This window comes from Tenrec ecaudatus, chromosome 9 (genome assembly GCF_050624435.1).
Source record: "Tenrec ecaudatus isolate mTenEca1 chromosome 9, mTenEca1.hap1, whole genome shotgun sequence".
Lineage (NCBI taxonomy): Eukaryota > Metazoa > Chordata > Mammalia > Afrosoricida > Tenrecidae > Tenrec > Tenrec ecaudatus.
Window position 1 is genome coordinate 95,748,988 of NC_134538.1, and position 14,479 is coordinate 95,763,466.

General features: G+C 44.3%; 1 protein-coding gene across 1 annotated transcript in view; it reads right to left on the minus strand.

Annotated features, from left to right (window-relative positions):
• SCIN (scinderin) overlaps positions 1-13,375 on the minus strand; it is an 83,467-nt gene extending 70,092 nt beyond the window's left edge. The window contains exons 1-3 of the mRNA XM_075557597.1: positions 13,177-13,375; positions 7,606-7,760; positions 1,815-1,976 (exon numbers count right to left, since the gene is read on the minus strand). Coding sequence (XP_075413712.1) covers positions 1,815-1,976; positions 7,606-7,760; positions 13,177-13,375 — 516 coding nt within the window. The remainder of the gene's footprint in view (positions 1-1,814; positions 1,977-7,605; positions 7,761-13,176) is intronic.
• Between the last annotated feature and the right edge of the window lie 1,104 nt (positions 13,376-14,479).

Sequence of the window (14,479 nt, forward strand, 5' to 3'; positions counted from 1 at the left end):
TTCTGTAAGCCTGGATTTGTTGGTCGTGTTCCCACAGACAAATGTCACCTATGAGAAAAGCCAACAGCACAGCAACCCATGCACCTAACTCATTATGAAATTCAAGGAATATTCGTTCTACAAAATTGTATCTTAATTAATCATGTACTTTCAGTATGTCCTAAGTCGGACAAAACAGTAAGCATCACCAATTCTGTGGGGTACAGATTCTGAATCCACAAGCAAATCCCTCTGCTATGGGGACTTTCCATTATATATTCTATCAAGTTATTGCAGGAAAAGAAAATGAATTAAAATTAATAATAACAAACCCAGATCCTAGCCTACATCGCTGGTATGAATGCAAGGGCTTCTCTCCAAGGTCCTAAAGCTTTCTCTCCTTGCGTGAAACTGAGATAAGTAATAGTGGCCATTTCCCAGCCAGGACTGTGTGGCAGATGAGACTGAATCATAGTCAGCTAAGGTCGGAACCAGATGTAAAAAATAAGTGAGGAAGCCAAGACTCAGAGAGGATAATAATTTGCCTAAGATAAAGAGCAAATCTGAGGAGGGAAAAGGTTCTTGAAAAAAAATTCCATTATCTTTTAATCTCATTTTCCACAATGGAAAAAAATTTTGAAGCCCCCTTATAGTTGAAAAGCTGAATTGGAAGCTATTTAGGTTAATCAAATGATTTATTTAAACTGTGAAATAAGTTCATTCTATTACACACATGAAAGGTTAACACTTTCAAGTAATGTCCGTAGTGAATTATACAATCAGTGGGAACGTCCCTGTTTAGGAGTTCTAAACACCAGACCGAGCCACACTGTGTTGTACATGAGGCCAATAGGAGTTGGAATCGACTAGACAGCACCTAACAACCACAAAAACCAGTTGCTATTAAGTTGATCCCAACTCACAAGAAGCCACCTAATGTAATAAACGCTACAATAATTGAAATATGTGAAATAATATGACATTGTGGATCATGATAAGAAGGGAATCAAAAACTTAATGAAAATTGAATGAAAAGATCATGGAATTTTCCCGAGGACTTTTTGAAATCTCCTCATACTGAGAAATGTGTATGTATATCCATAAAGTCTCGGGGTGGTGCAAACCATTAATACATTTAGCTGTTAATTGGAAGGTTGGAGCCTTAAATTCACCAACTTTCTTCTGGGAAGAAAGTTCTAGCAATCTATTCCTGAAAATTCAACAATTGAAAGCTTCTGTGGAATATAGGTCTATTCTGACACACATGTGATTGCCATGAGTTGAAAGTCAACTTGATGACATGTGGTTGACGTGTATGTGCATGTGTGCATGTGTGTGCGTGTGCATGCGTGTGTGGATGTGCGTGTGTGTGTGAAATAAATTTACATTTGCTCCTACAGTCCTCAGGAAGCCTTTCAGAGGCTGTTCTGTGTCCATTTTAAATTCCAAAGCCTATAAACCTTAGAGTTAAAGAGTCTTCAAAATCTTTGATCCTTGGGGGAGTCAATTTCCCTTTCAAGCTATGTTTCCCAACATACAACTAAATACAAAAATAATTAGAGGAAGTTCTGTTCAGAAAGAGGAGGAAATTCATTTAAAATCATTCAATTTCTGTTCTATGGAAGGAAGAACTAAATCATTCTTCTATTCTAAACTTAGCAAAGAAAAGAAAAACTCTGAAGTCAGATTTGATGTAGCATCTAAACACTTGCTAATCACTCACACAGTGAATACATCTATCATCAGCACTGACCTTTTTCCTACATGTAGAAAAACCATGAGGTTCAATGACATCTGATACATCCCTTAGAAGTCTAAGAAGTACGCAAACTTACAGTTCCAAGGTCAATGATGAAGCAATCACCCTTGTTGAAGCTGTCCCAGCTCAGGGGAACTTCCGTGGCTCTGACCACCCTTCGCCCCTTCACATGGAGGAGCCTCTGAGCTGACAGGTCATTGGTGAGAACATGGTTTAGTCCAGATGCCACACCTCCAGCCTGTTCAATGGGAAGAAGCAAAGCAAAACCAAGAGAAAACAGATGAAGCATCGCACTGGACAGAGCAAACCATAAAGCCCCACAGGCCTTAGCGCACACTCTGTGCTTCACGGGGCCGCAGTAAATCTCCTGTGTGCAGGAGAAAAGTTAAGTACAATGAAGAGAAAATTCCACAACCTTCAACAGGTTGATTGATGTGGGGTTTTCTTTTTTCTTTTGGTCTCCTTGGTTCTTCTCCTTCATATTTTAACAATTCCGTTTAACCCTGTAAGTAGTGTATAAAACCTTGTTGCATAAACAAAAAAGAAAGCACCTTAGCTTGTGCCCTTTGGAAATTACTGTAGTGACTTACTGAGAAGACATCGGAGGATATCAGGAAATAAAAGTGAAAGGAGCTCGAAGGAGAGTTGGAGACCACGAACACTGCCGAAGGGAGGCCAGAGAACAAGGCCGCCTATATAGTCCTATTGTCAGTGTTCAGATGGAAGCAGCGAACTGGGTGCTGGCCAGGTATGAGCTGCTTCTGTTTATGAATCTCATTTTTATGCTAAAGAATCAACCAACCTCTTTATTTCCTGACAGTGTTTTCTAAATACAGTAGGTCTGAGTATGTCTATCCTAAGGTAGGAGAGATAGTATATTAGTTGTATATTGCTAATGAAACTAAAACTAGATTAAACAAAATAAAATGAACCACATCAAATAACAAAAGGGCTTAAGAAGAAAGTCTGTATCAACTACTTTTTCTTACATGATTTTCAGTCTTTCACTTTTTCATTTAATGTTAGTATCTGTCATCTTTATTTCCACAATTAATTGTGAAATAATGTGCATAACTTGCTATCACAGGTGCACAAAAGAAGTTACCTCTTGTACTGCTTGATGTGATTGAACAATGGAATGCTATGATATCTGGATTAGCTCCCAATAAAATGGTTTGGAAAACAAACAAACAAACAAAAAGAAGTTACGTGTTGCATTTTGTGAGTTTCTATATCAGACAAAAAGTAATTGCTCTGTGAACATTCTGCAAATTAACCCTATAATCTTCAAGCTTTTCATCCTTTCATAAGGCCGAATGCAAGTAAGACAAGCAAGAGGGTGGGGGTTACGGGTAGTTCTCTAAATAGCAGCATCGTAAATACAGGCTTGCAGACAGATGACTGATAGTCACTGACTACAGTCATGACTGGGGTAGTGGTATTTTGAGCTTGGAAAGGGTAGGATTAGTCAGAGATTTAATTTATGGGAAATGTAATAATCCTCTATAATCTATTCCCTCTTTGGGCACCACCCCATAAAAAGAAACTTAGATAAAAATAATACAAATCAATCGAATGACACCAGAAAATTATCTCAAGGTTGATACTCCATAGAGTTCTCAATGAATTGACAATGGCTGATTTTGTCAAGGAAGTACTGTGCGTTCCAAAGAGATACAGTTTCTGTTTATTTATAGTAATTTTAAACTAGACACTGTTCCAGGATGGGAACCATCTAGTTACGTTGATTACATCACAGAATGATGAAGGCGAATTCAGGCACTAGAGCCAATCGTCCACCCACTCACATACCAGCCAGGAGACCTTGGCAAATTACACAGTCTCTCAAAGCCTCCATTTGATTATTTATAACGTGGTGGTAATGAAATTTACATCCCAAGCATGTTGTTTGGATGAAAGAACATTTGTGAACTGCATAACTATAAGCTTCAAGCTAGTGACGGGATGAAATTAAGTAGAACTTAGTAGTCCTTGCTATTTGGGGAAGTTAATTTTCTCGGCGCCCACACATCCTATTGCTACAACTGCACACGGTGACATGCCCAGTGCTTCTGATGATAAGATAGAGAATTGATTTCTTTGCTGATAAATTTGACTTCTACTCCCACACATCATTGTTCTGAAAATGCTGATTTGCGGTAGTTGTCACATGTTGACAACGGATAAGTAATAGCTATCCAATCATTGCAAAACTACTTTTAGAATGTCCACTTTCAAACACATATCCAGAAATTTGATTTCAGTAGTCCTGCTCATAGTTTGAAAGGTAAAGAATACCAAAAAGTCTCTATTTATTTTGAAACTTGTAAATATTCTATGTAGGCAGTTTTACCATTTAATTTGCTGTTTAATACATAAAACATCAGTATAAAGCAGCTGTTATTATATCTGAATATATTTGAGGAAAATGAGCACAGGGAGCTCAAGCACTTGCTCAAAGTCAAACAAGGGACGTGTGACAAGATGGACTCATGATCAAGGTGATGCCAGAGCACATAGAAGACCCAGCTCACTGAAACTGTTGGACGTTGTAGGCTCATCAAACATAGGAGCTAATATGATTTAAATAAAATGGGAGCATATATAAGGTGGTTTGTAGTTAAGAACAAAAAAATTAAATTCAAAAGAGATAAGAGAAGGAAATGTATTCTTCCCTCATCTTAATTAAATCACAAAATATTCGAGCAAGGCACTGAATATTCCCATGTTTATGCATATTTGGGTATGTGTCATATATATATTTAGGATGAAGGAAATGTAAATTAATACTGCTCCAGTATTGGAACAGCCAACTCTGCACTCTATTACACTCAGGCAAGTTTGAGACACCTCATGAACGCTACAGATCCATTCCTGGATGCGCCTCGTTTCGCCAGTAAGCTGCACCACAAAGGCCCTCAGCAGTCTCGTTCCATAGGCCAGCTCCCGCGCCAGCTCGTGCCAGTCTCCTACTTTTGTTGCTACCAATCCTCTGTTACAGATTCTCACCACCTCTAGTGTTCTAGCTCTCCTCATTTCCTTCTGAGCCCCCACTAATGGCCTCATGTCCATAATTGTACCAGCAGTCTCTTCAAGGCCATCTTTTACTATTTTTAAAAACTCACTACTATTCAGTCTATTCTGACTCAGAGACCCTTCAGGACAGGGTAGAACTATTCCTGTGGGTTTGGGAGACTATCAATCTGTGTGGGAGTAGAAAGCCTCATCGTCTCCTGCAGAGTGGCTGATGGTTCCAAACTGCTGACATTCTAAGTAGCAGCTCGAGTAACCACTACGCCACCATGGCGCCTATCTTTAACTGTTCCAGGAACTACCTAATTCTAAAACCACTTCTATGTTTTAGGCAACCCCTAGCACACCCCATTCCTGATATCCAGTTCTGTTTCCCTCATCTAGAGCTGCTGTAACAGAGATACCGTAGTTATCTGGCACTAACAAATGGAAATGTTATCTCACACTTTATTGCTGTTGTTATCTTGATTGAGTTGATCCCAACTTACAGCAACCTTATGGGCCACAGAACAAAACCTGACCCGTTCCTACACTATCCTCACCACAGCGGATATGCTTGAACTCCTAATTAAGCAGTCGCTGTGCCAGCCCCTCTCACTGAGAGTGTCCTCTCTTCACGGACCCTCGTAGGACTTCTCCCTCCCGGGAACATATTCAAAGTACAGGAGATGAAGACTCACCGTCCTCACTTCTAAGACATCTTCCACCCGTACTTTTTCCGAGGCAGATTTGTTTTTTCTTTTAGCAGGCCATAAGCTACCCAATATTCTTTGCCAATAATATCATTAAACTCTATCAACTCTTCCTCAGTTTGCCATATTCACATGTGTATATGAGGTCATTGAAAATGCCATGGCTTGGTGAGATAAAGTTTATTGTGCCAACCTGGCTGATAAACACATGTGGGGTTAATTGAAGGGCAGAGAGATAAATGGTTCAGTGAGACTCAACTTTCTAGTTCTTGGGTCTCTTGCTTTGTGATGGCCGGATCAGGGTGCATCTGCCTTAGCCCGTTCCCTGCTTCAGCTGGCAAGTCTCACTTCCTGTGAGCCATCCCTGAGGAGAAGCTGCATGGACCTACCCTGATGCAGTCTTGGGTGCTGGAGCAGCCATGTGGAGATCCCTGCCAGTGCTGAGATGCTTACACATTCACTGATTCAGCTTTCCTCCTGCAGTGGGGTCATAGTGTGTGTTTTGTGGGATGGAGGAGGACTTTGTGGGTTAATGTTGGACTTGTGGGCTTGGGCAGCACTGGGTTGGGATGTTTTCTTGCTGTGCACTCATCCTTTATGTAAAACTCTCTCTTATACTTGAGTTTCTGTGGATTTGTTTCTCTGGTGTGCCCAGACTGACACACTTGGGCCACGCTCCCCTTACTCTTCACAGTAACACCCGTGCTCTGGAGCACTCTACAGGGGTCTTTTGCAACAGGTGAGTTGCAAAGCATCCTTCGATTTCTTCACCGTTGCTTCCACGGACATGAAATTAAATCCTGACACTTTCAATCTTTTCTCTGTTTATCCCGATGCTGTTCATTGTTGGCTTGGTGAGGGTTTTTGTCTTCTTCCTATCTCACAGCTACAAAAAGGAGAAGTCTGGATCCAGGGCACCAGCTCTCAGAGAAAACTTTCACTAGCATCTCTAGGGAAAGGTTCTTATCTCCTTTTAACATCAGTGGGACTGGCATTCCTTGGAGATTTCCATGTGTCTCGGCATCAATCATCACCTGGGTCTAGGAGATTCTCAGCACAGGGAACCCTTCAGTCCAAAGGACAGGCTCTGCTCCTGACTATCCTTTTGTAGTGGTGCTGAGACCCTCTTGCTCTGCTCCTTTACTTTTATCTCTTCTAACACAATAGATAAAAGCCTCCCTAAAGCCTAAGCCCATTGCCATTGAGTAGATTGCAACTCATAGGGACCTTACCAGACAGTAGAAATGCCACGTCCTCCCCCTCCCCCAGGTTTCTGAGACCATAGATCTGCATAGAAGAAGGCAACCGCACCTTTGTCCCTTGAATTGGCTGCCAAACTTGGCTTTGGAACCCAATGTTTACCCCTGGGGCCAGCAGAGTTCACTCCAGGAAAACTCCCCTTAGATCTGCTACCTAAATACAGACATTACCACCCACCCCAGGCCCCTTACAACTAATGGGCTTATCACATCAGATCACAGCATGAGGAAAGCATATTTCATTATGTAACTACCAAATTACATCATAACTGCCAAACCACTGAGAATCATGGCCCAGAGAAATTGACACATATTTTTAAAGGACACAATTCAATCCACAACAGGTGATATGCTGCAAGAGTGTAGTGGTGGGGTGTGCAGAACACCTGTTGAGGGTCTTCTTGTATCCATATTTCTGAAATGTTTGTCTGCAATGGGTGCCCATGCTGTGTAACAGAATACTAATAGTGGAGATGGTGGCTGGAGGATGTAGAAGGATTACTAGCTACTTCCCAGGACCCCGGGCACTTTTACACAAGGCACTGAATGCATTGAGCATTTAAAAGGTTGGTCTTTATTTATTCATCTGTTTAATTCCTTGAATAATTTTTGTTTCTCAAATACACACAATTGATGCTAAATATGCTTTACTATGATATGTGTACTTTGGAAGAAAAAAGAAACTAACTATATTAATAATAATTTAGTAACTCTTAAAGTAAAATAATGAAACATTAAAAGAGGGTTCTTGAAAGGCATAACTGAAATCACTGAACTTTATTTAAAACAAAACCCAGTCAAAGAAAAAGCCCTACCTTCAACGTATTTTTGGTGTATGCAAACCGAGGCAGAAAAGGAACCTTGTTTGAAGAATGGTGTTTACCTTGTATTTCAGGCCTCCTTTGAAATAGCCAACAAAATCAGTAGACTCGTAGCCTTGAAGTTCTCTGTTCTGTACTGGTTTGCCACCCAAATAGTCGTCCATTTGAACCGTGAAGATGGCAGCCGCGGTGCTTTCATCTTGGGTACACTCCTTCCCTAACAAAGCAAGCACACAAAAAACTTATAGCAGACCTTCTGATGTCAAAGAAACCAGACGATCTCTCTGAGTTGTACATCGGTACAAAAAAATAGCCTTTCCAGGAAGAGATTTCAGCAGAAACAGGGAAAAAACAACATTATAAAGCAGTATTGTGCCAATAATTATTGTAAATGAATTGGGTTTGTTCTTGCTTTTTTTATAACACCTCAAAAAAGTTTTTGAAGATCCATGTCTAAGTGTGCTGAAGATTTATTGCCACATTCCAACAGAAATCAGGTAATTTGGTGCAGCCAAGAAGATCAGACTAGGAAAATAGTTTGCATTTGTTTTAGTCTTTACTGATGCTAATCTTGAGGCTTCTAATATGTTAATATTTGGGTTACAATGAATGAATGGTTTAAGCAAATTGTAGAACCCACAGACAGGGAACCTTACTCAGCACTAAAAAGAATGAACTATTGAAACATGAAACAACTTGGATGCTCTCCAGCAAATTTTTGAGGGACGAAAGTTAATGTCAAAAGGCTACATAGTAGCATACCAGGAGGGAAAGGGGAAGGTGGGGGAGAAAGGGAGAACCGATCACAACGATCTACATACAATCCCCTCCCTGGGGGAGACAACAGAAAAATGGGTGAAGGGAGACATCATTCAGTGTAAGATGTGAAAAAATAACAATAATTTATAAATTATCAAGGGTTCATGAGGGAGGGTGATAGTGGGGAGGAAGGGGAAAAATGAGGAGCTGATACCAGGGCTCAAGTAGAAAGAAAATGTTTTGAGAATGATGATGGCAACAAACGTACAAATGTACTTGACACAATGTATGGATGGATGGATTGTGATAAGAGCTGTACGAACCCCCAATAAAATGACTTGAAAAGTTTTTTTAAAGACTTCATTAATAACGTGTTTGAAAAGACAAATTTTATTTAGTAAGGTGGGTGGTGCAGGGACTATACACAGGTGGGCAGGGGAGGCGTTTATAACAGGGCGACATGAGCACTCGGTGGCTTGCCCTTCGTGGTAAGCAAACCGACACAAACATCCACAGAGCTGCGTGTATGCACGCACACATAAAGCAGTACAGCTGAAACTAGAGAACGCCGAATAAAGGGAATCCTATGACGGTTCACGTTGTGGTTATGATATTACACAATCATGCTATGAAATGTTACGCTCGGAGGAATCAGGGTGAACTGGACAGGACGCCTCTGTTAGTACTTGCACTGCATTGTGAATAATCTATAATTAGCTCTAGTAAGATTTCAGTAAAAAAGGTTAGTGAGGTAGAATTTGTTGCATATAATTATAAGTACTTACACCCATTTTCTTAAGGAAATGTTTCAGATGCCCACTAGGTCCACCCTCTTCCCACCCTCTTGCCAGCTAATAGTTCAGCCATGACTTGCTCCATAGCCTGAGATGCATGAGACTACTCAACACCTGATTCAGTCCCTCTTACCTGACCCCTGCCCTCTCCACTAGCGCTTTGTTATTTGAATCACGGCATCGAATTGCCTCATGACGGGCTTATAGCCAGTGGCCTCTCTTAACTTTAAGATGAAGACATGAGAATGGGGACCACGTCCTGGTTAGGCTGAGCTCTGTAGTGGGAGATTGCCTCAGGAAACGATGGGCCATTGACCAGTACCACCTCTCTAGGCCCTGCGGGCTTAGTGGCTGCAAGTTGGACTGCGAGCCCAAAGGGTCACAGTTCGAAACCCCTGTCACTCTGCAGGAGAAAAACTGAACTTTCTACTCCCATAAGGAGTTATGATCGCAGAACCCCACAGGGGCAGCTTTACCAGGTGCTGTAAGGTCCCTAGGCACCAGAATGGACTCGATGGCGGTGGCTTTCCTGGAAAGAGCGCCATCTGATGGTACTGTCCGGTAAATGTTGGACTGCTAATCACAAGGCCCGCAGTTCAAACCACCAGTGCTCCTCAGAGAAAGTTGAAGTATCGGATCTAGGAACTATTTACAGTCTCAGAGGCCAACTATGGGTGGCCGTCTCGATGGCAGTGGGTCAGGCTCTCAGGGGAGAGCCGAGAAGGCAGGGTGCCCTCGGAAAGTCAGCCACTCCCCAAGACGTGGGCATGTTTACAGATTGGACTGTATCATGTCCACGGGCTTAACGTTAGCAGGTAAGAATGTTAGCCTATTTTTGTGTATCCATCTGTTTTCTTCTTTGAATGGAGGTTGTTGATGATACATTGTCTTAATAAGCCGGAAGTTTAAATGCACCCATCTTGTACTTCTGAGGCGCCCTGGCAACACAGGGCTTACGTCCTCAGCTGCTGCCACAAAGGTTGGCTGCCACCAACCAGTGTTAGAGAAAGATGTGACAATCTGCTTCAGTAAAGATTACGTCTTTGGGAACCATTGAGGCAGTTCTACTCTATCCTGGAGGATCACGATGAAACACAATCAGCTCAATGGCCTCAGGATGTTGTGCTTCGGATTTCATTTTTTATCCATACCCAATATTCAAGGAAGCAAGTAAAAAAAAACTTAATACAAGGGGCAAAAATATCACTTTGAGGATAGAGGTGTGCCTGACCCTGACCCCAACCTTCGTATTTTCCACTGCCTCCTATGCATAAGAAAGCTAGACAACGAATAAGGAAGAGCAGAAAAGAATGGGTGCATTTTAGGAATAGAATTGACAAACAGTATTAAATATATCATGGACGGCCAGAAGAATGAACAAACAGGCTTTGGAAGAAGTAGAGCCAGATTTCTCCTTGGAAGCAGCTGGCTCTGATACTCTGGATAAGTAAGTATTCAGATAGGACAGGCCCTGGAGATGAACAGGGCAGGCCCGCAGTGAATCCACCGGTTGCTCCGCAGAGAAAGTTGCAGCTCTCTGTTCCAGGAACTATTTACAGGCTCAGAGGCCAGCTAGGAGTTGCCCTCTGATGGCAGTGGGTCCGGCTCTCATGGGAGACCCACCAGGGCCAGCCAGCAGAGTGAAGAATTAGCAGGGGACAAAAAGAAAGGCCCTTCACAGTAGGAGACAGACTTCGGAGCCACTGGTGGTTTCAAACTGCTGGCCTTGTGGTCAGCAGCCCAATTCATAAACCACTATGCAACAGGGCACCTCTTTTTTGACCAAGGATTTTGCCGAAGTTACTGTTTAGGCTTATCTTATTGAAAGAACGAAACCACTTCCAACTCGGTCTGTAAAGTGCATATCCTGCGTGGCTCTTTGGATTCAGTCAGACCTCGCTTGGAAGGTGTGTCAGTCCGTTTCTCATCTCTCTTTTCTCTGGACCACATGAGGAATCAAATTCGTTTTCTCCACACAAACAAAGGGGGAAAGTGAAAAAAGAAGATCCTCGACAAGATGGGTTGACTCGGTGGCTGACACAGGGGCTCCAACATCGCAGACGACATTTGTGAGGATGATACAGGATCGGACGGTGTTTCCTCGTGCTTCAAGCCGGAGACCTATGAGTTGGATGATCGGAATGGAGGGCACCTAACAACACCCATTTACTTTACCGCTTCCTGACAAATCATAAGGATTGGCAGTAAAGCCCCTCTGTCACATAGTGACCAACGTTACGAACCTCTTCACTCACCATTTTTCCTTGCCAACTTAGCAGAAATATATTTATAGTAACAAATATATATATGGCATAACTTCTCTGTCCAGTGCAATAGAAGTAGGAATCCAACTAATGAAATCAGGTCCTTCCCCAAAGGAATTTCCATGTCCTAAAGGGTGAGTCCATACGCGGAAAGCGCTAGTACAAACTCACCCTAATACAACCCTGTAGGACGAAGCAGAACTGAGACTGTCACGTTTTGCCAGCGCAGACTCATCTTTCTCCCTCCGAGCTGTGGTTTCAAACTGCTGACCTTGCAAAGCACTTGCAAAATACAAACATTGTGTTTGTAGCCATTTTCCAATCTTCTGATGAAAGTCAAATTCATGTCTATCTACACCATGTTGTTGCTTTTTTTTTAAATGTTTTACTTCAGCCAAGTGACAAATGTGGCAGTTTAGAAATTTTTATTCATTTCATATCCATGTTCTGGGAAAAATGGAAAAATGATATCACAGGGAACCATTCATTCATGACCACAGGTTACATTTAAGATTTGCATGGCTTCTGGTGTCAAAACACGGATTGTTGTGTGTTAATATTCTAACCAGCATACTGGCATTATAGGAGGGAAGGCAAAATATTTGCAATTCCGGGTTAGCCCCTTCAAGCAAGCACTGAACTCTAATGTTGAAGTTTGCAATTAAGAAAGCGCACTCTCCCCAGCATGTCTCATTTTTGTGGTGCCTGCTCTGGCTTGAAGTGGTGGCTTAGGTTAGGAGAAAATCACTTCCCAGGGTTTTCTATGATTTTTTTTTGGTAAGACTACTTCACATGTTAGAAATACAAGATCTTGGTTTTCAGCAACTTCAAAGTGTGTGTGTGTGTTTGTGTGTGTGTGTGTGTTCTCCTTAAACTCGGGCACAGAACTAAAACTAGGCAAACATATACTCAACTCCCAACCGGAGCGAGCCAGCTTGTACAAGAAGGTAAGCGGCTCAGAGAATCGCCGGGTTGTTAGAGGGGTGTGCCCACTGGCACAGGACCTCACAGGGAGAGGCTGCACATTCAGGATGTTTATGAGTAAAAGTAGACTGTGGAAAAAGTAGAACACACGGGCCCAGTGTCCTGCGAGCCTGGAGCAAGGGCAAAGCCAAATAATTGCTCCCGAAGAAGGAGCCCTTTAGTGTCACCCTACACCGTGTGTGTGGGAGGGGGGGGATAATAAATAAGGAGAAAATATTGATAATAAGGCAGCCCATCTAAATAAATAGGTAAGTAAGCTAACCACAGAGCTATTTATTTGTCTAGATTTTTTTTTAATTTCCATCCAAAGTCACCAACATTTTCGTAATGGTGCGCATTGAGCGCGGTGCAAGCAGAATCCTGAGTTAAGGGCCGGGAGCACAGATCTGCGCAATTAGCAGAGAAATACAAATTGATGCCCAAGGGGGGGGGGGGAGAATCGGAGAAGGGCGGAGGGCAGGCTCCCGGCCAGACGCCGAAGTCCACAAACTTGTCTGACTTCATCTCCGCGCCAACGGGACCAGGACTGAACTGGCCCGAAGGAGAGTGTTTGGCAGGACCGCAGCACCGAGCGGTGGGAGACCTACAGGCGTCCTACTCGGAGGCGTCCCTAAAACCCGGGAATGGGAATCGCACCCCCAAAAGGTTAAGATTAACCCAGTAAATTGATCGGCTCCCTATTTGGCCAGATGCTGAATCCCTGGGAGCAAAGTGGGTCTGCTGGAAAGGGGCGACCCTGTGGGAACGGGAGCGCCGCGGTAACCTCCCAGTCCCTCCCGCTAGTCACCCTCCCCTGCCCGCGGCCGGCCGCCCTTGGCCTGGGTGCCCTTACCCAGCCAGAAGTGCAGGCGGTAGGTGAAGCCTCGGCTCCCCTGGGCCGTGTGCAGCACCAGGTAGGCATCCCCGACGTAGAAGTTGCCCTGGGCGCTCTCGGGCACGGGCACCAGCTCCAGCTTCTCCACCCTCCAGACCTGGAGGCCTGCGCGCTGGCCCGCGCCCGCGAACTCCGGGTGGTCCAGCTCCTGCGCCATGGCTCCGCAGCGATGCTGGCCGTCTGATCTCGCTGAGCCCAGAGGGGACCTTCCACCGGAGGACCCTGGTCGCCGCGGCTTTATAGGGTTCTCGCTAAGGGGGGCGGGGCCCCGAAACGGGAGGGGCCGAGCGCTTAGGCTGGTGCTGCGACCAAGTTCACACGCCCTTACCCTGCGGTGCAGGAAGATTGCTCGCAACACCGAGCTTTCTGAGGTCAATAGGGGACTTCTGGAAGCTCCTGGGAATCCCTGCTTCAAGAACTGCAGAACTCACAACCTCCGGAACTAGAGGATTGGCGCCTCCAGTGCAAGGTGTTGAGTCTATTCAGACTCCGAGGACCCTGTTTGTAACAGAGGGGCCACTGCCGGCCCTGGGCCGTCTTCACAAGGGTGCTTAAGTGTGTGGCCCCAGCGCATCCCCACGGCCATATATCTGCCTTTACTCTGTTGGCCGTTACCTTCTTTTTTGCTGGGTTTCAGGTGGGCTGGAGGCATGAGTTGGGGCAAGGGCTCCTTGCCTCCCAGGAGGTCCTTCCTGAATTAGAGTGCCCTGCATGTCGCTGCACCTCCCCTTCGGGAACTGGGTGGGGCATCCCCTCCGAACAGGGGGCCATCACTTAAAAGGAAAACAATCACTACCCAGACACCTGCCTGGTCCTCGGCTTTGGCATGTCGTTGCCCATGCTTCCTCCACTCCTAGCGCCCGAAGTTATTCTCTGTCTGGAGCTTTCTAGTTTGCAGAGGACGACAGACAAACAGCCCGTCAAGTTCATAGAGATTCCCTGGAAGGCTGGCCGACTGACCCAGGGGACAGAGCTCTCTAAATCTCCCAGGAGCTCAGGAGCCTGTGGCTGGCTGCAATCGCTCTCTTGCCACCTGCTTGCTTTCGCCAAGAGCTTACTGAAAAACAGCGGCCTCCCCCAGAGGCCCGCATCTGTGAGTCGCAGCTGTGTCGGTGGCTGCCCTCTCCGGCCTACCTGCCCTCTGAGTTACTTATCACCTGACTCTAAGGCGCCCACCTTCTCAGTGCTTTCTTTACAAGTTTTTTTGCGTTGTTTTTGCCTTCTCCACCGCGAGCAAAACGCTTTCGAATAGAGATGAAAA